The following is a 21,419-nucleotide window of genomic DNA, read 5'->3' on the forward strand; positions in this document are numbered from 1 at the left end:
CCCCTGTTTTCTTTTCCACAAGGAAGTACCTGGAATAGAATCCCAGCCCCTCTTGCTCCGGTGGCATGGGCTCGACCACATTGGCGCTGAGAAGGGCGGAGAGTTCCTCTGCAAGTACCTGCCTGTGCTGGAAGCTGAAGGACTGAGCTCCCGGTGGGCAATTTGGAGGCTTGGAGGTCAAATTGAGAGAGTACCCTAGCCGGACTATTTGGAGAACCCACTGATCGGAGGTTACAAGAGGCCACCTTTGGTGAAAAAATGTTAACTTCCCCCCGACCGGTAGGCCGTCCAGCACAGACACTGGGACGTCGGCTATGCTCTGCAGGAGCCAGTCAAAAGCCTGCCCCTGACTTTTGCTGAGGAGCCGCAGGGGCCTGAGGCGCGCACTGCTGACGAGAGCGCGCGCGCTGGGGTTTAGCCTGAGCAGCAGGCTGGCGGGAAGGAGAATTGTACCTTCGCTTACCGGAAGAATAGGGAACCATCCTCCTTCCCCCATAAAAACGTCTACCCGAAGAGGTAGAGGCTGAAGGCGGCCGGCAGGAGAACTTGTCGAAAGCGGTATCCCGCTGGTGGAGCTGTTCAGCCACCTGTTCGACCTTGTCCCTAAAAACATTGTCCCCCCGGCAAGGGGCATCCGCAATCCGCTGCTGGATTCGACTTTCCAGGTCGGAGGCGCACAGCCATGAGAGCCTGCGCATCACCACACCCTGCGCAGCAGCCCTGGATGCAACATCAAAAGAGTCAAAGACCTCCCCTGGCTAGGAATTTCCTACACGCCTTCAGCTGCCTGACCACCTGCTGAAAGGGCTTGGCCTGCTCAGAAGGGAGCTTGTCCACCAAGTCCGCCAACTGGGAACGTTGGCAGCCTTTGACTAACACAATTTGAGTCCCCACCAGCTATGCACCATAGTAACATAGTAGATGACGGCAGAAAAAGACCTGCATGGTCTATCCAGTCTGCCCAACAAGATAAACTCATATGTGCTACTTTTTGTGTATACCTTACCTTGATTTGTACCTGTCCTTTTCAGGGCACAGACCGTATAAGTCTGCCCAGCACTATCCCCGCCTCCCAACCACCAGTCCCGCCTCCCACCACTGGCTCTGGCACAGACCGTATAAGTCTGCCCAGCACTATCCCCGCCTCCCAACCACCAGTCCCGCCTCCCACCACCGGCTCTGGCACAGTGCAAATAAAGCTTTGTGTGCTCAGCCAGGGCTTTCATGAACAGCCAAACTGAAGTTTCAGTCAGGTGGCGCTGGCTCTGAAATAATTGAGGCTGGTGCTGCAGCCTGAATCGGCACTGAAAACACTGTACGCAACTCTCAAAATATCACCGTTAACCCAGGCTTCCCTGGGACCTAGGAGTATGTAGGGAAAAATCTACTTCCCAAGCAAAAATGTCCATCAGTGTAGAAGGTTCTTCTTTCATCCAAAAGCAAATAGAGAGAAATTATTCTGGTCTACTCTGTGTGTTCCATAGACGAGGAAGGGTGTGTGAGTGTGTGCCTGCATGGTGCTGTAATAGGGTAAAGTCCACAATTCTAGAATCTCTGACCCCACACGTGCTGCTTGACAGGTATAACCCACAAGTTCTGGTCATGATACAGAGGAAGTATATTTGTATTTTTTTTTTATTGTATTCTACCTAGAAAAAGACTTACGTTTAGATTGTGTAGAATGTAACTTTATAAAATATGGCATTGCCTCATTCAAAGTACACTGCACATCCATATTCTTCTTCCTCACATGTAGTACTCTATTTGTATCCACTTCCTACAGGTCTGACCCATTTGTCTATCGCCAGCTTTATGCAAAATCACTAAGGCCTGAAGTGTGAAAAGGATATGAGTGTTCAGTGGGAAAGCCCAGAACAGTTACTAAAACAGTACCTACCCTGCATAGATTGGACCAGGTTCTTCACAGTGTCTGGCCTGACGCTCAGAGCTGCACACTTCTCCATCAACACAGGTGGGATGTGGCTGTACATATCCAGGTTATCCACTGTCTCTGGGTCCAGCTGCAGACAGTCTGTGAACTGCCTACAGAGAAAGAAAGAAACAAACAAACCAGTACCAGTTTCCATAAAGAAATCAGAGTATATTGGCCTCTCATATCCTAGAGAAGCAATGATCAACTTTAACTGTTCGGAATATAGAAGATATCATAATATGAAAATAGTGTAAGACATAACTCCTTGGTGATTTCATGCAAAGTTTTATTAATGCTAGATAGGGGCATAGCCAGACCTTATGGTGGTGGGAGTGCCGCCCCGTCTCCACCACCCCCACCGCCACGCCTCGTTTCACCTCTCCCCCCCGCCACCGCGCCTTCTCGCAACCCCCCTTGCCTCGCAAATACCTTTGCTGGTGGTGGTCCCCAACCCCCACCAGCCGAAGACTTCTTTAGCGCTGTCTCCGGCACAGCCGCGTTCCTGCCCTGCTCTTCTTGCTCCTCCTGTCCTGTGCACACTGATGCTCCTTCTCAGTTTCACGTAAAGGAGCGTCAGTGTACATAGGACAGGAGGAGCAAGAACAGCAGGGCAGGAACGCGGCTGCGCCGGAGACGGCGCTGAAGAAGGCTTCGTCTGGCGGGGGTTGGGGACCCCCACCAGCCAAACTAGGGGCCCGGACATAATTTGCGGGGGCCCAGGCCCCCATGGCTTCCCATAGCTACGCCCCTGCCAGATAGATCCAGTCTTCTGTCAGCAGTCTACTGCATTTGTTCTTTTTGACAGATGAATTATTAATAATCATATCCAGCCCTATTCCAAATGCTGATGAAATTAAGTACCGCCCAGGGGTGTAGGCAGATCTGCCATTTTGGGTGGGCCTAGAGTTAACCTGGGTGGGCCCTTCCCACCCCCACTCCTGTACATACATACAATATAGTGGGTTTTTCTAATGACCTGACGTCTGCCCATTTCTCTCTGAACCCCCTTCCCCAGTCCTATCTCAGAGATGTTGCCCATCACAATTCCTACAGGCAACTTGCTCCGGCCCTGCAGGTTTCTCTCTACCACGTTCCCGCCAAAGAAACAAGAAGTGACATCATTAAGGGCAGGACATGATAGAGAGAAGCCTGCAGGGCTGATGCAGGATGCCTATAGGAATTGCCACCAGCAATAGCTCTGAGGTAGAACGGGGGGGGGGGGGGGGGGGGGGGGGGAGTTACAGAGAGAGACGGGCAGATGCCAAGCCACGAGTGGAGAAGCGGGAGAGAGAGTAGTGAGGCAACACCACTGAAGAGTTTGGGGAGCTTCATGGGCTGGGTGGGCCCGAGGCAAGAATGGGTGGGCCTGTGCCCACCCAGGCCCACCCTTAGCTACGCCACTGGTACCGCCAAATGGTTTATATTGGTGGGCCAAACATTTAAGCTCCATTGCTGCCATTTTTGTTTTTTTGAGCAGCGCTGCATATCTAGATAGCAGTGTTATTCAAACTGCTATACAAATAACTAAAGTTAGGAAAACAATTTTTCTGTCCTAACTTTATCTGGATAGCAGTTTAAGTACAGGAGCTAACCAGTAACTTTTTCCTCCAACCCGTAACCCGTACCACTCCGGTGTTTTCTGGATAGTGCTGGGGCAGTCTGTATTGACTTTATATCTCATAATCTCATCATTTGTGAAAGTAGCTCTTCCCGTATGTCCCTTATCGTGCAGTATTTATATTATTATAGGAACCTTTTGTGAATTTTTATCACATGGGGGAATTCTGTGTCACTGTACCATGCAGAACTTTCCTCCTGTGCAAAATCAGCATAATAGGAGGAGGAGGAGAAGCACGAATTGCAGTTCTGGACACACTCTCTTCCTTTACTGCACTGGCTGGTTGCTGGTCTGAACCATGCAAAACATCGTACAACTTCATAATTCAAATTCAGCAGTCAAAATCAGGTGGTAGATATGGACACGGCCCAACATGCAGCTGCTCTCCTCCTCCTCTTGTGCCAATTAGCATGGTCGGGGACGAAGACAAGCTCAGGGTGTGTGCCAAGGAAAGAAGGTGGGGATGAGAGCTGGGAAGGATGTGAATGAATTCTTAAACTAACCAACTAGAAAAAAATGGGAATCGAACAAAGGCAAAACTATTAACCAATGCTTACTCAAGTATTTCATTCTTGGCATCGATTTTTGACATCTGTTCTCGGAGCAGCTTGGCTTTTTCCTCACTGGTAAAAGATGAAAGAAAATCTTAAAAGGTGCAAGTAATACTCCAAGTCTACATTTCAGTCACACGTTCAATCACACCAACAAAATAGGAAGAGCCCATGACAACTGTTAGGACTACTGACTAAAAAGAGCTCATCTGCTGAGCAGAGTTTCTTTCCTAAAGAGGCTCTCTATAATAGGGTCTCCAGGGACCACCCAAACTTGGGATATAGAAAATACCAGAAAAGGTCTAGAATGTTGTGTTAGGCCACGGTTATGATTCTGAGAATGTTCAAGATCATGACCTCAAATTGTGAAACTATAATCCAAAAAAAGCCTCTATGATTTTTTAAAATAGCTAAAAATTGTTTCCTTGGGTTGTAAAATGTTATCATTTTCGGGTCATAACCAGGAAAACACCAGCTACTTGGTAATATAGCATATCAGGCAGGATTTACAGTTATTTTTTCTACTTTTTTTTTCTTTGCAAGAATTAAGGGGTCTACTTCAAAGTTGGTACCTTCCTTCCTGTGAAGGCTCTAGGATTATCCTCATGGCATACTGGATTTACCACAGACTAAATAATACACGAACTAGAAACTTAATATTGAAAACTATACTGAAAATGTCTCTAGTCTAGGACAAGCAGCTTTTCCACCCTTTGGTATCAAACACACCTTCTCAAAGTGGAGAAAAATAAAAAAAAAAGACCTCAGCTACTGCTCAAAAGCCCCAAAGGTTATATAGGCTAGAGCACAAAACAGCCATCATAGGTCCGGAAAAAAAAACAAAAAACTCCACTAAGAACAATGTTCAGCCAGAAGATCAAACAAGACTGCAATGCAACTTCACAGGAAAAAAAAAAAAAAAAAAAAGTGACATCTATGTAAACTGACACTTATCTTAAAAGTCTCTTCCAACCATCATCTTGAGCAAAGCTCACTCTCAAAACCCGACAAGGGATCAATTTCTGTCTCATGGCCCCAGCAGGCAAGAAGTCTTTTCTGATCTTCTGGCTGAACACTGTTCTTAGTGGAGTTTTTTTTTTCTGACTTATGATGGCTGTTTTGTGCTCTAGCCTATATGTCTTTAGTGCTTTTGAGCAGTAGCTGAGGTCTTTTTTTATCCATTTTGAGAAGATGTGTTTGATACCAAAGGGTGGAAAAGCTGCTTGTCCTAGAATAGAGACATTTTCAGTATAGTTTTCAATATTGGATTTACCGACAGCTAGGATATTTTCTTGAGCCTCAAACACAAAGTATAAATGTTTGTATAACCGGTCAGTGTAGAGAACAGTGAAGACAACATCTTAGGGCTCTTTTCTCCCAATAGACCACTTCTCAGAATGGTTATGGTGATATTCGAATACTTTATTTTTGCACTATGCTGCCTGGAAAACAGTTTGCTTTCCTTCACTTACTATAGACCTTGTTTTTATTATCTGCACCCACCCAGTATATAAGGAAGGGGAAAAAAAAAACTCTTAAGGAGAAAGTCAAAATCGTGAACAAAATTTTATAACCGACTGGGAGATGACACCCAGGTCATTTAGATTTACAGAGCCTGTCTGTTGCCTCTGCATTTCTGCTCCGGCTCTGCTGTTAACAGTTTCAGTTCCGCAACTGATCACAGGACTGTTTAACTATGAGCTTTGAACCAAGAAAGACAGGAGAGGAAGCAGGGAGAAGGTATGCATGAAGGAGTGAAGGAGGAAGGAGGAGGCAGGGTTTGAGTGGGGAAGTGTGATAGGAGAATAAGTATCAGCAAGTACAAGGGAAGAGGAGATGTCCAGATACAGCAATGAAGAGGGTAGGGTGGGAGAGGTCGAAAGAGAAAACAGAGTGAGGTGGAGGGATGAGATTATGAGAGATGGCAGGGTCAACATGAAAAGAGAAACAAAAAGGAGGAAGATTAAGGCTAAAGTACAGGGCAAGAGAGAACGCAAGAAAGCTGATGGGAAAAGCTACAAAATCCCACTCACCAATAACTCATTACCTTGAACATTTAGCTGTAGGAGGCAGCATATCTTTTGCACCATAACTCAAAACATTTTGCTCAGTCTCCACACAGGTATGACTTATTTAAGGGATCTTTTACTAAGCCGCGGTAGCATTTTTAGCTCGTGGCAGAAATAAGCTGGTGGTAAACCGAGACGCCCATAGGAATATAATGGGCGCCTCGGTGTTTACTGTAAGCTAAAAATCCTACAATGGCTTAGTAAATGACCCGCTTAGAGATTATAACACCTCTAAATGTCTTAAACGAAGTTTCTGACCCTTGCTGGAGGAACTGTGGATGTTGGATTTTCTTTTTTTTTTTTTTTTTTACACACCTTTGGTGAGAATGCCCTTCTATTCAAAAATTTTTGAAAGCGGTCCTTCTCAACACATTTAATTTCAGCCTTATGTTACTGGACGTTAATCTTCAAACTAATTTCCCTTCTATAGATAGATGTATGATAAATGGACTAATGTTAGCTGCTAGATCTGTTATAGAAGGGTTATAGCAGATTATTTCCCCACCATCTATCCAGATCACATCTATCACAGGTCTGGAGGATTTACAAAATGGAAAAACAATAAGGCAAAATATTAGATTTCATTTGTGCCTTCTTTCCTTTTAGATATAATCTCATTTTCTGTTGTATTTTACTGTTAATGACCATGTAATGATCTTGACTTGGAGAGATGTACTTGTCAAGTTCTCAATAAAAAAGATTTGAAAACAAACAAACAAACAAATTCTCTCCCATCTTATCAAGATTTAAGAGGCATCAGCAATTTTCTGTTCTGTGCCAGTCCCTCATGCAGTTTGTTAGACTTTGCAGAGCGCCTTAAACACTGCCCTCGCATCCCATGAAAGACTCTTCTACACACCTGTATAAGGAAGAAGCCTCATGAGCTGACATTGGCACCAGTTTGGAAAAAATATCAGGACCAGTCACAGCAGGATCGGTGGGGTTCACAGGAAGTGCCTTTACCAAGGGAGCGCCTGGGTAAAGAAAACACATCAGAGCAACTGCACAGTCTGTCTATGCAATGACTTACTGCATATCTATGGAAGCAAACTCATGGTGGGCAGGGCAAATTTAAAAAAACAGTTATATGCCATTAAAGCCTCATTCCTACAATGCATAGTGATATGGCTCCGCAAAGCGGTCATACGGGTAGCAAGAGAGGTTGTGAAAGACTCCAGGTCTCCTCTGGAATACGAGTCCTCACGTGCAGAGACCATTTCCAGAGGCATATGGATTGCTTCTAAACTAAGGTGTGGTGAAGAGAAACTGTTTTAGTGGGAGAGGTTGACTTTTGAGTGCTTCTCACCTTTCACAGGCTGCAGAGTGTCCAGAGCAGGCACTGCTTTATGGTAGATAAAATCATTGTCCTTTTTTGCAGAATTATACCTAGAAGCAAGAAATAAATTGAGGAAAGGCACACATACAAGAGGATGTGCTTCTAGTGATTCCTGGTATAGGCTGTCAATATTTGCAACAACTCATCTCCTTCCTTCATGTCAAATCCCATCTCAAGAACCAGATCTGTCCTTTGTCCATCAGTGTTGGCCTGATCCATCAATGCAGCTAAGAGAACCTTTAAATTATCTAGTACCTAACTACATGAGAACACAAGAACTGCCATTCTGGGTCAGAACAAAGGTCCATAAAGCCCAGTATTCTGTTTCTAACCGTGGACAATTCAGGCCACAATTACATGGCAGGATCCCAAAATGTGATTCCATTTATTCTCCACACCTTTCCTAATAATCCCTAATGCTACATTTGCTCTTAGGCCACGGACACATATTGAAAAGAAGATTTCAACATAATATCCACAATGACACCTAGGAATATGTCTACTAAAGGACACATGAAAATGCTTACTGCACAAAGCATTAAAGCGTTGTGTGGTAATTTGCTTGTGTGTGCTAAGTGCGCGATATTTATTTTTTTGTATTTAATTGTGGAGAGGATATGTGCCAGGATGGAAAACAGGCCTGGACGAGCTAAGCAGCCAACGCATTACTACATGCTAACTGGTTAGCACATCCATAATTTGGAAGCTCTTAGTGCCTCCTAAACAGCAGACGGTAAGTGCTCCCCCATCAATTTTTTTTCCGGTTACGTGCACTAATGCCAACATTGATGCACAACCTGAAAGAGAAATACTGGAAAATGCCCTATTTCCTGGGTGCACTAGAAATGGGTTAGCAACGTGCGCAGGGAAGTCCTGTGTTAGCATGTGCTAAGCTCATTTACTAGCACACTTTAGTAGACACACCCCCTAGATTCTTTTCCTGGGTAGCGACTCATAGGACGGAGCCCAGCACTATGTAGCAATAGTTTGGATTATTCTTCTGTATGTCATAAGTTCTTCATCTCTAACTTATAGAAATATATTTTGCAGGCACCTGTAAAGCAGCTGTGAACATATCATACAGCACAGGGCTCCAGAGAGTGGTGGAAGGTGACTCTTGCTCTCCTTGCAATTGAACTTTTACAGATTTCTAAAGAGGCAACCTATCCAAATCATTTCTAGGAGACGAAGTAGTTGAAAGTCCATGTGCTATCTAGACTCTAGAGGACAATTTTCCAAGTAACTATAGTAACATAGTAGATGACGGCAAAAAAAAGACCTGCACGGTCCATCCAGTCTGCCCAACAAGATAAACTCGTATGTGCCACTTTCTGTGTATACCTTACCTTGACTTGTACCTGTCTTTTTCAGGGCACAGACCGTATAAGTCTGCCCAGCACTATCCCCACCTCCCAACCACCCGCCCCGCCACCGGCTCTGGCACAGACTGTATAAGTCTGTATAAGCTTTTTCCACGTAGCTATAGTCGTCGGCTGAGGCTGATACACCACGGCTCCTTTCAGAATCCTGCAAATACAAGCCTTAACTAGGTCTCCCTCCAGGGGTTGTAAACCCTGGCTCTGCAGCAGCCCCTATTTTTTCACTCACTTTCCTCCAATCACATCCATCGTGAATCGCAGCGCATCTTGCACAGTTGACGGCTGAGCCTTTAAAAAAAAAAGAGGAAATGCTGTGTTATTACACCATAATGTGGATCCACCCTCCACCTCAACATTCAGTAACCTAAAAAGACATATTCCACTCATGGCAACAAGTCAAACTTACCACAAGTTAACGGGAGCATTACCAGCTGTAAGGTTCCCTCTACACTCAGGGATCAGCTACCAGGGTCCCCATACACTCACATACCCACCCACCAGGGATAGTGAATTCTTAGCAGGCAGTTCATGCATGGTGACCAGTGGATCCACAGGCTCTAGGAAATGTTGCTAGAAAATGCCAGGAAATGTTGGACAGCAATTTGGAGGGCCTATCCTAAGGCTTTTCAAATTGTGGGTTGAAAAATTCACATTTGGGGTTGCAATCTGGGAAGACTTTCCACAGAGACATCAGCTCACACCTGGGGGACAGGGGGTGTTGCATGCTTTCTGTGTATGTGTAAATGGGGTCACGGCCATAGAAAGTTTGATAAGCATTGGCAATCCACTGGTGGCCTCTGTATCAGCTGCTTTCACAAATGAAAAAAATTGAAGATTTTGGTTTTTATTCCTCCAAATTTATGGGCTCTATGGATCTCTTTTCTGATGCCTAAAGCAGGTCCATGAAATGAGTAAACAGGTCTTCACAGGATGACCAACAGGCTTATTTTCGAAAGTGATCACCAGCGATCTTCTGACATAAATAGGGAGATGGCCAGCAATCTCGCAAAAGCAGCGAAATCGGTATAATCGAAAGCTGCTCTTTTGACACCATCGCCGCTTTCCCGTTGCCAAGCCGGCGAAAGTTCAAGGGGGCGTGTCGGCGGCGAAGCAAAGGCGGGACATGGGTGGGCCTAGGCGTGGCTACCAGATGGCCGGCTTTTGCGGATAATGGAAAAAAAAGCAGCGTTAATCAGTATTTCGCTGCTTTTATTTGGTCCTTTTATTTTCATGACCAAGCCTCAAAAAGGTGCCCCAACTCACCAGATGACCACCGGAGGGAATGGGGGATGACCTCCCCATACTCCCCCAGTGGTCACCAACCCCCTCCCACACTAAAACAATAAAACTAAAAACCTTTTTTTTGCCAGCCTCAAATGTCATACCCAGCTCCCTGACAGCAGTATGCAGGTCCCTGGAACAGTTTATGTTGGTTGCAGTGGATTTCAGGCAGGTGGACCCACGCCCACCCTCCCCTACCTGTTACACTTGTGGTGCTAAGTGTTGAGCCCTCCAAACCCCCACAAAATCCGCTGTACCCACATGTAGGTGCACCCCTTCACCCATAAGGACTACGATAGTGGTGTCGAGTTGTGGGGAGTGGGTTTTGGGGGGGGGGAATTTGGGGGGCTCAGCACCCAAGGTAAGGGAGCTATGTACCTGGGAGGTATTTGTATATATTTTTAAAAATTTTTAGAAGTGCCCCCTAGGGTGTCCGGTTGGTGTCCTGGCATGTCAGGGGGACCAGTGAACTACAAATGCTGGCTCCTCCCACGACCAAATGCCTTGGATGTCGCCAGGTTGGAGATCGCCAGCATTTTTTTCTATTATCGCTGAAAAACAAAACCGGCCATCTCAAACCCGGCAAACTCTGGCATTTGGCCAGGCTAAACTGTATTATCGAAAAAAAAAGATGGCTGGCCATCTTTTTCGATAATACGGTTCCGGCCAGCTGTGGCGCTGCCGGCGACGTTCGATTACGCCCCTCCAAGTCACCTCCTCGCAATTCTACAGACTTCCCACAGAGAACCCTGAGTCTGTGCCTGCCTTATAGCATAAACTTTATTAAAATTCTGTTCTTTACATTGGGGCATGTAATTTATGTATTGTAACTGCCTTGATTAAAAGATAATAAAATACTACTGCTAATTAATTTTAGGCAGCTTTAGGAGTTCAGAACACCTATAACTACAGCAATAAATCTGTTGCCAAAGATTTCTATGTAAGAATCAGGGTGAGGGTCTCCTGTGGCAGACCCAACTGTAGATGAATTCTTAACATATGGACCAAGAGATGATATACAGTGCACTCCATTTAAGTGCATGTCGGATAAGTACATGCTCTGTTTAACTGCACGCCGTACTTCGGTCCCCTTTTTGGCGCCATCAATTTCTATGGGGACAAACTTCGGTTTAGCGCACCACTGATAAGTGCAAGATTCGCTTATATGCATGGTTTAAGACCGCTCCTCTGCAGGAAAGACTCCTAATAGGCGCGCGCATGGAATATGGAAGCCGATTGGCACGTGACAACCAACGAGATTTCAAATTTACCGCCCCTTTAGCTGCCACAGGCAGAATAAGCAAAAGAATATTGTTAAGAGTGTACACTGGGGTTGTTGTCGTCGTGGCGGAACTGTAAGACTAACACTGGCTGAACGAATAGACGTTCTTAAAAAATTAGAAAACAAAGTCAAGCATCTATTACTAAAGAATATGGTGTCAATCCCAGTCAAATTTCACATGTCTTGAAGCAGAAAGACCAGCTTCTGGAAGACTGGCAAAACAAAACAAACCCACAGCAGAAACGAAAACGGGCGGGAAAAGCTGAGGAGGTAGAAGATGCTCTTCTTCGGTGGTTTTCTCGAGTCAGGAGCAGACAGTTCCTGTCAGTGGTCCACTGCTTATGGAGAAAGCTAATCAGCTAGCTGAAAGTCTTGGACTAACTGAATTCAAAGCCACTGTTGGATGGTTGGAAAGATGGAAGGAGAGGAACAACATAAAATTCAAGAAACAGCATGGTGAGAAACAAGACGCTGATGACTTTGGTGCAGAAAATTGGGTTGTTTCAGTTCTTTCTACCATCTTGAACGAGTCTGCAACTCGTGACATTTTCAATGCTGACGAAAACGGTCTCTACTGGCGAGCGATTCCTGATGGAACACTTTCATTCAAACATGCTGAAACTACTGGAGGTAAAACGTCGAAGGACCAAATGACGATCATCCTTTGCTGCAATATGGATGGGAGTGAGAAGTTGGAATCCCTCATCATTGGAAAGAGCAAACAGCCCCGTTGCTTCAAGAAAGTTAAGTGACTCCCTGTGTCATACGAGGCTAACGCAAATTCATGGATGACTGGGGAAATTTGGAAGCAGTGGCTAAAGAAGTTAGACACTAGAATGCGGGCACAAAAGCGTCAGATTTTGTTGCTTTGTGATAATTGTGCTGCACACAGGGATGATGTCAGGCTGTCTAACGTCAAGGTGGTCTTCCTGCCACCAAACACTACCTCTCTGAGCCAACCTATGGATCAGGACATAATAGCCAATTTCAAACAACATTATCGGGCTCTTGTACTACGTCGTCTGATGAGCGTTATGGATGACCAGACTGGCAAGGATAAATGTGCTGTTGAACTGGCTCTTAATCTATCACTGTTGGATTCCCTACATATGCAGAAAGAAGCCTGGAATCATGTTACACAGGCAACCATTGTGAACTGCTACAAGCGGGCAAGCTTTGTTAAGGATGTGGAGGGGGATGTAGCCGTTGCAAACGTGTCAGATGAACAGGTTATTGACATCCCAGCCGGTGTTACTGAAGAGGAGTTTCATCGCTACCTAGCTGTTGATTATGATCTACAAACAGCTGACGACAGCACTAATGTGGAGATAGGCACCTACACGCAGGCAACAACGACTGATGATGAAACAGAGGATAAAATGAGCAGCGAGGCACATGCTGACGAAATTAAACAACCTCCACCAGTCACTTTTGAAAGAGCGCTGGAGAGTCTCAACACCATGCGGGCCTATCTGGAGGCCACTGGATGTCAGTGCTATGACAGTTTTTACCGTCTGGCAGACGTAGTCTATGGAACTCACAAACCCATTAGTGTACAGAGGACTATAACTGATTACTTCAAGTACGCCTAATGTCAGTTACTGGACACTGTATACTGTACGTATAATAATAAACAGTACTGTACATATGTTTATCAGATGTCAAGCTTCTTTGGGTCACAATGGTTAAGTGCATTTCTTTGGTCCCAGATTGCACTGTATTAGAATTATACAATTATAATAATAATACAATTATAAACAAGATTTGGTACAGGGGCAGGTGTTCATCTAGTATATCAAGTTGTTTATTCATTATTTTTGCTGTTTATATTTGATAATAGTTTCACTTTGGTTGTTTTTCATGTCCTCAACACCAATAAAAAGACTTAAACATAATATTCAGTATAGCATGCCACTGATTTTGAATCTTAACTGCCAGATTTTTAGAGATATCACATCACAAGCTGTCATGCTGAGAACTCATTCTCTTAAACACCCAAGATTCAGGCACTGAAGCACATGAAGAAGCTGAAAGAAGACACACAACAGCGCTGGAAGCAAGACCAGAAGACTCAAGGGTGAAAAGCAGCACTGGGGAGGGAATCTGTCTCATCTGATCCCCAGGACTGCCAAGAGACTTAGCGGAGCCCCGGCTAAGTGGGTATAAATCTTTTAAATAAATAAACAAACTGCATAGTCAGAAGAGGAAGGAGAGGTGCTGGGCAGTGGGGTTAATTGCGACCAAGGCAAGAAAAGCAGCTGTCATAGAAGATACCTGGGGGGGGGGGGGGGGGGGGGGCAGGCAATGAAGGGATGGTGAAAAAGATTTTGTTGACAAAGTATGTAAAAATAGATTTGTACCCCCCATGATTTTCTTGGGCCTAGCAACCTGGTGACCCTAAGAGAGATGAGAGAAGTGCCAGGCTGGTGTTAAAGGAGAGAGGGGCAGGAGTGGCAAAGAATCTAGAAGCTCTTGGGGGAAGGGGAAAAGAAGGAAGTAGAAAGTATTGAAGCTGGGAAAGAAAGAACAGACTGATATTGGGGAAGGGAAAGGGGAGTGGGGACTTGAGGACTGGATAGGAGAATAAGACTTGAGGTATATATTATCGAGAAGAAGGATTTGGACTTGTGTTGGAGGCAGAGTGGAGATGATTTGGAGACTGGGTGGGGTTTCAGGAGGACTTGGCAAATCAGTAGGTGGTATTAGATTTCTGGGGGTATCTATGGTCAGTGTGAAATGCTAAGTAAGCTTTAGTGTTTACAGGACCAGGAGGAGTGAGAAGGAGAAGTGGAAAGAAATGGGGTGAGAGACAAAGGAGAGGTTTAGACCTATAAAGAAATGAAAAGGGGTGGACATCAAGTTAGAGAGGAAATGAACATAGTAATGTGAGGCTTGGGGGGTGGGGGTGGTAAGAGGTATAAAATGGATTGGAGACCAGGGAGGAGATACGCAATAGCAGGAACTATGGCAGGAGTGGCAGAAGAAAGCCGAGGAAGGCAAATACAAAGGTCTAGGAAGTGGATGAAAGAGGGAAAAATGGGAATGGGAGGGCCATGGGTGCTGAGAGAGAAGGGAGGATGGGTTGGGAAGGAGATGAGGCAGATGGAAAACAGGTACGTAGGTAAGTGAAAAGGGAGACCAAGGATAAGAGAGGGAAAGGAGGGATGAAATTTAAGTGGAGAGAGGAAAGGGAAAGATCATTATTATATAGTGAAGATGCCAGGAGTAGAAAGAGAAGAAACAAAATATAAAGGAAACCCTGGAAAAAGAATCAGGAGAAAACAAGATAGTAGGGAAGCAAGAAAAATGGACTGAGAGGAACACCAGTTGAGGTCCAGACATCAAAGGTAGGAAAAAGTATTTAGGGGTAAATTCTATATATGGCACCAAATCGGCACAGAAAAAAAGCACTATTCTGCAAAACGTGCTTAAAGTTAGGCACGATTTGTAGAATAGCGCTGATACCCAGCGGGAATTGCACCAAACTTTAGGCGCAGCCATGTGCACCAACTAAAACGTGGGTGCAAATACCCATGCAATAAATTTAAACATGGATGCACTTATTCTGTAACTCTGCACGCAACTTAAAGGAACACCCTGATCCACCCAGTTTCACACCCTTTTTTAATCATGCATAAAATTTACATGTGAATCCCGCACCTAAATTTATGTGTGTACATTTCAATGAAATCTAATTAATTCCAACAATTGCTTGCTAAAAGCCAATTATCGGCACTAATTAGATCACATACAATTTTTAGAGACTTTTATAGAATTAGAGGGTTAGGACTGAAATATGTCAGCTTTTCTAAATGTGCATCTGGCAGGCAAGGTTGTTGCTATATGAATTCCAAGAGTTAGCATTTTTATGGCATGGTCCGTTTAATTTAAGGTGCCGAGTGACTTTTTTGCATAGGTTTTATGACATCACAAACTGCCTGGAAGTGCAGGATGCTTTTTTCGTTGCTACTGAGAACACACTAATGCAGCTAGTGCTGATTTTTTAAAATGTCCTCCTAGGTCCAGCAGGATCTCAATAACACTAGTGCCCTGTGTTTGTGCTACAACTTTCCTTTGTGAAGCAATATAACACTCTTGTTTCCAGATTTATGTCCCGGCCACACTGCCTTAAAAATCTCACTCTTTCACATTCAATCTTGCCTTTTGGGATGGGCCACCCTTGGAGCCTCTGGGAATTTATTTTTTAGAGCGTTTACAATAGCAAACTCGGGGGTCCTTTTACAAAAGTGTGTTGAAAAATGGCTTGCGGTAGTGTAGGCGCGGGTTTTGGGCCCACGCCAATCCATTTTTCAGTGCACCGGTAAAAAAGCCCTTTTTTAAAAACTGAAAATGGACGTGCGGCAAAATCAAAATTGCCGCACATCCATTTTAGGTCTGAGACCTTACCACCAGCCATAGACCTAGTGGTAAAGAATCTGGGTGGTAATGACCTATGTGCATCAGACGCCACTTGGCGTGCGTTCATTACGCATGCCAGAAAATAAAAAATATTTTTCAGACTTGCGTAGCGGACGCACGCCAAAATTGAAATAACCGCAAGGGCCATGCGGTAACTGGGCGGTAACTCCAATTTGACACGCATTGGCCGTGCGTAAGCGCCTATGCGGCTTAGTAAAAGGGGCCCTCTGTGTCAGTAGCACTGAAGAAAAGGAACCGGTCAGGGCTGGCTGTAGCAGATCCTTACCTCCCCTAACACACAGTGTCAAGTATAACCAATGTAGGATCAGCATATGTAGCCAATCAGGCCGAACATGTAACCAATCCCAAGCTGCTAAATGGAATAATATGAGGGTCATACTCAGTTGGGATCATAGAAGAGCAGGTGGCACCAGGTGTGAACAAAACACAAGGAAAATAAGTAGTCCTGGGCAATTATAGTATGAGAATGGTAGGGGGCACTGGCTGATGCTAAGAATTAAGAGGACAAATCTGAATAAACTAACTCCCAAGGTAAGGATGGTGACTCTCCACTCTTATCTGATTGTGGCCAACAACAGAAATCTGGTGAAACTCTTACCAGGCTCTGCTTGTTACTAATGCAAGGCACCATTGGGGATTTCACTAGCACCTCTTCTCTTTAGCAACACAGGACACCATTGGGGACTTCATCAGCTTCTCTTGCTTTTTTGTGGCATCACTTTTAGTAACAGGTCCAATGATTGGGGAGTGGATGAGAGTGGATCATGAACTAATCCAAAAAGGGCTGTGAATCACAACTCTAAAACTAAGACAAGCTTCTCTATGAAACCAGATGCAACAAATCTTACCTTGGCATGTTTGATGGCTTCATTGAGTTTATCCAGAGCACTCTGAAAGTAGGCAACCTGCAAAAACAGTTTTATCAGATTTATGAACTTAAATCCCAGGAGTCTAGATGCATCTATCCTGGTAGAACCCATTCCTTCTATTCTTGAACTCTCAGATATATTAGTAACCCAGACTAGGGAGCCGGGGGACATGTATTTTGTTAGCTGATTGCCCAAAAGTCAAGCAATGAGAGATAACTCACCTCAACACTCCTGCACAGGACTGCAATGATAACTAAGGAAAATATACTTTCACTTTCTAATCACTGATGTGTGCTGTAGGGACCAGTTCTTGGTCTCGTTCTTTTTAACGTTTTGAAAGCAAACTTGCAGAAGGCCTATCTGATAAGGTTTGCTTCTTTGAAGTTAATACCAAAATCTGCAATATGGTAGATACCCCTGATGGTGTGTAGTTGTGAACAGCATGAGGAGAGATTTAGCAAAGCTTGAATAGTCTAGTCTTTGCAGCTAAAAAAAAAAAATGCATGGTCATGCATTTGGACTGCAAAAACTTGAGGGAGCAGTACAGTCCGGGGGGGGGGGGGGGGGGGGGGGGGTTAAGTACTTCTGTGCATGAAATAAAAACACGACTTGGGGGGGGGGGGGGGGGTCGTATCATGATGATCTTAAGGTACAAAAACAGATAGAAAAGGTGATGGCAAAAGCCAGAAGGATGTTTGGGTGCATAGTGAAAGGTATGGCCAGCAGGAAAAAAAAAAGAGGGGACAGTCTTTGTTTAAGTCTCTGGTACAGTTCTGGAGACCTTCAAAAAATATAAACACAATTGAGTCAGTCCAGAGGGCGGCTACGAAAATGATCAGTGGTCTTTGTCCAAGTGAATGGGGACAGACTTTAAAAAAATCTCAATAGGTATATAGTGGAAGAAAGATGGAAGAAGGGAGATATGTTAGTAACATTTAAATACCTCCTTGGCAAAAATGCACAGGAGGCTGGCCCTTTTCAACTGAATTGAAGCTCTGGAACTTGGGAGTATACGATGAAGGTGAAAGGGGACAAACTCTAGAGTAATGTAAGAAAATACGTCTTTATGGAAAGGGTGGTGAGCGCATGGATCAGTCTTCCAGCAGATGGTGATGAGGATTATATCTGAATTCAAGAAAGCATGGGATAAACACAGAGGTTCTCTAACAGAGGAAGCAATAGTAGAAATTAGTAGCTGGTATGGATGGGAAGACTAGATAGGTCATTATGGTCTTTATCTGATGCCATTTTCTGTTTTTGTGTAAAAAGTAGCACACACCCTGCTACAGCTCCAGTCAACTGGATTTTTTTTCTGTAACAAGCACTCATTTGACAATCATTTACAACAACCTATTTTACTGTTCTTCTTAAGAGCATTCCATCAACGTCACTTACCAAACAGGACAATTAACTACCCCCAGGCTAAAGGGCTGATGGTTCCTCCTAAATCTGCCACAAGTCTACCAGGACTTTAAAGTTACTACAATTACTTTGGTTTCTCCAGCTGATAGGACATAGGTATTTGTTCCGTTAGTGCATTTATGAGCTTGGCAGCCACCATATCCCTAATCACAACCCCAGTCTCAACAACCACAGAGAAGAGAACAGGTTACTCACACTTTCTCCATATTTTTCCTGCTCCTCAGCTTGCTTCCCCATGTGCAGCTGGAAAGAAAGTAACACAAAGCAAAACTTCAGAAGTTTAGTTCTTAGGAAGACTTTGGGCACTAAACCTTCCTCATCAACCGCTCCCCCCTCCAAAACCTCAAGACATAGGTATCACGCACAACAATTCTATAAAGGGGCCCCTATATTTAGATCTATTCTGTTCTATAAAGGAAAGCAGGTGCATATGTGTTTTGGCACCAGCACATATGCCAGCCACAAAGCTGATGTAAATGCTCAAGCCTAGATTTGGAAGATACACATGTTAATTTATAGCACAGTCAGGCTTTCAGGCTATCCCTAATGAATATGCATATAATGGAGGTGACAAGCATGGACATCTGTCTCCTGCTCATTCCTTAGGGATAACCAGAAAAACTAACTGGTTGGTGGTCCCCCAGGACAGATTTGAGAGCCATTTGCGCACATAAGTGTGAGCCTTGCCAAAGTGAATGCTCACCTATGTGCGTAAATGATGAAGATCAGAGGACTGGGATTTACGTGTGTACTTGCCGCTTAATTTTAGGCAGCTCTTTACAGAATGACCTCCTTAATGCTGCACCTCTACCCCTAACACCCACCTGGGGTTAAACTTTTGACTATTTGAGGGCCCCGGACAAGCACTACAGTGGCATCTGCTCCTGTGTTGCAACCTCCTACATTGCAACTGGGTTCCCATGTGCCTCTGAGCAAGTATCCTGTCTGCAAGCTATTCTCTGGTACTTTCTGGGAATTCTGTGACTCTACAAAAACCGAGGGATCGCACATTAACCAGAAAGGGTATCTATAAACTGCAAGCAAAAAAATAATGAGATTGTCTAAAGACACAGTGCTTTGTGTCATTGATCAATCTCAGACAGAGTTAACAAGCTAAAAAAGTTATTATCAAAAAAGAGAAACAACATAAAATTCAATATGCAAAAAAAAAAATCTGGAAAAAAGGAAAATGCATGAAAAATAAAACATTAAGGGCTCCTTTTACAAAGCCGCTGTAGTGATTAGCAGTACACCAAATGCGAGAAAGCCCGTTCAATTCCTACGGGCTTTGTGGCATTTGGCACGCGATAATCACTAACTAGTAAACCTGACATGAATTTCCTGCTGACTTAATTACTAAGGGGTTCTTTTACTAAGCTGCTGTAAGCACAAACGCGTGCTTACCAAAGCTTAAAATGCTTTTACCACAGGCTGCAGGCAGGCATCCTGCAGTAATTTTGGTACTGGTGCATGAAACCCACTTTTTTTAGCGCTGGAGGCACAGAGTGGGCATGTTCTGGGATAATCAGTTAGCGCAGCTACATTGCTGTGCGATAACCAATAAGCATGTGGTTAGCTCATGAGCCCTTACCACCTACATCAAAATAAAAATAGGTGGCGGAAGGGGCTCACTTGCTAATGGGAAAAATGAATGTGTGGCCATTAATAGGAAAAAAATATATATTGGACGTTCAGCCATTTTACCTATGCGGAAAAAATGGTCTAGGGCGCATGGGAATGACCCGCATAAGCACATGTATGGACAATTTTTTTTTACTGCAGTTTGGTTAAAGGCCCCCTAAATGTTTCTTGCTAGGGTTGACAGAAGCTGTATGAAGTGGGTGAGTGTATATCTGTATGAGTTTGTATCTCTTTCTGCCTATCCTATACATCAATGCAAGATCAGCAGTAAGCAACTCAGTAGACATACTAGACTGGATTACCACAGATAACTTACACCTTCTATTCATCACAGAAACCTGGTTCCATAGCCCCACAGACCCCGCCATCTTAGAAACATGCCCACCAAAATACAAAATCACCCACTGGACAAGAAATGGGAAAAAAAGAGGAGGCGGAATAGCTATTATTTACAAACCCGAATTCACCATCACAATCACGGGTGAATCTACCTCACCACAACTTGAAATTGCATTGACAAAAATTAATCATCCAAACCTAATAGGACACCTTAACACAATCCTATTCTACAGGCCACCAGGAAAATGGCAAGACTCCCAAACACAACTCATGGACTTCATCTCGAACTCCTGCGTATCTGCCTCAAACATCCTTATACTAGGAGACATCAACCTACACCTAGAAGATGACACCTCACCAAGCACACGAGAATGCAAAGAATTCCTAAAACTTTGGGATCTGCAAGCACCCAACACGCAACCAACACACAAAAAAGGACACACACTAGATATCATAACAAACAAATTCGAACCGGACTCAACTATCATACTCACTGACACAAGATGGACACCTACATTATGGTCAGACCACCATAAAGCAAATGTCTCTCTCTACTGGCGAAAAACACACATAAACACAATCAATAAACATAAGCGAACAACATACACAACGAGAGGAAAAATAAACCCCACAACATTCTGGCAACAGATCTACCAGAACGAATGGTCAACAAACGCAGACACCATCCAATTCCTCCAAGAATGGGACGATCTATGTACAACAACATTAGACAAAATCGCCCCAATCCAAACCAGATCATCACACAGGAAAAAAGCAAATCCATGGTTCACCGAAGAGCTGAAAAAACTTAAAACACAAGTCAGGAAACTAGAACGAGAATGGAACAAAAAGAGAGACAACCAAACACTAAACGCCTGGAAATTACTTCGGAGGAAATACAAATATACCATAAAACAATAATAGTACCAAACTACAAAGACACACATAAACTCTTCAACCTTGTGAACAAAATGTTAGACACCACACCAGTTACAAACAACGGCAAAGATATACCAGATGTTGACAACCTTGCGAAATACTTCAAGGAGAAAATTATACAACTACGACTCAAAATACCCACTAGCCCTATTGAGTACGCCACACTTTTAGATTGTCTAGATCCAGAAGAAGGAACACACCCAGCAGACAGAACCTGGACCGAATTCGAAATACTATCAAAAGACCTCATCTCTGAAAAACTCAAAAGATATGCCAAATCCCACTGCAAACTAGACATATGCCCAAATAACCTCATGAAA

At 44.1% G+C, this 21,419-nt stretch overlaps 1 protein-coding gene across 1 annotated transcript in view; it reads right to left on the reverse strand.

Moving 5' to 3' along the window:
- The window catches only part of PTPN23 (protein tyrosine phosphatase non-receptor type 23), a 157,639-nt gene that overhangs the window by 71,882 nt on the left and 64,338 nt on the right, over positions 1-21,419 (reverse strand). Inside the window, exons 9-15 of the mRNA XM_030196672.1 lie at positions 18,376-18,423; positions 16,738-16,794; positions 9,116-9,174; positions 7,478-7,557; positions 7,031-7,145; positions 4,109-4,174; positions 1,898-2,043 (exon numbers count right to left, since the gene is read on the reverse strand). Coding sequence (XP_030052532.1) covers positions 1,898-2,043; positions 4,109-4,174; positions 7,031-7,145; positions 7,478-7,557; positions 9,116-9,174; positions 16,738-16,794; positions 18,376-18,423 — 571 coding nt within the window. The remainder of the gene's footprint in view (positions 1-1,897; positions 2,044-4,108; positions 4,175-7,030; positions 7,146-7,477; positions 7,558-9,115; positions 9,175-16,737; positions 16,795-18,375; positions 18,424-21,419) is intronic.

The sequence above is a fragment of the Microcaecilia unicolor genome, chromosome 1, assembly GCF_901765095.1.
Source record: "Microcaecilia unicolor chromosome 1, aMicUni1.1, whole genome shotgun sequence".
NCBI lineage: Eukaryota > Metazoa > Chordata > Amphibia > Gymnophiona > Siphonopidae > Microcaecilia > Microcaecilia unicolor.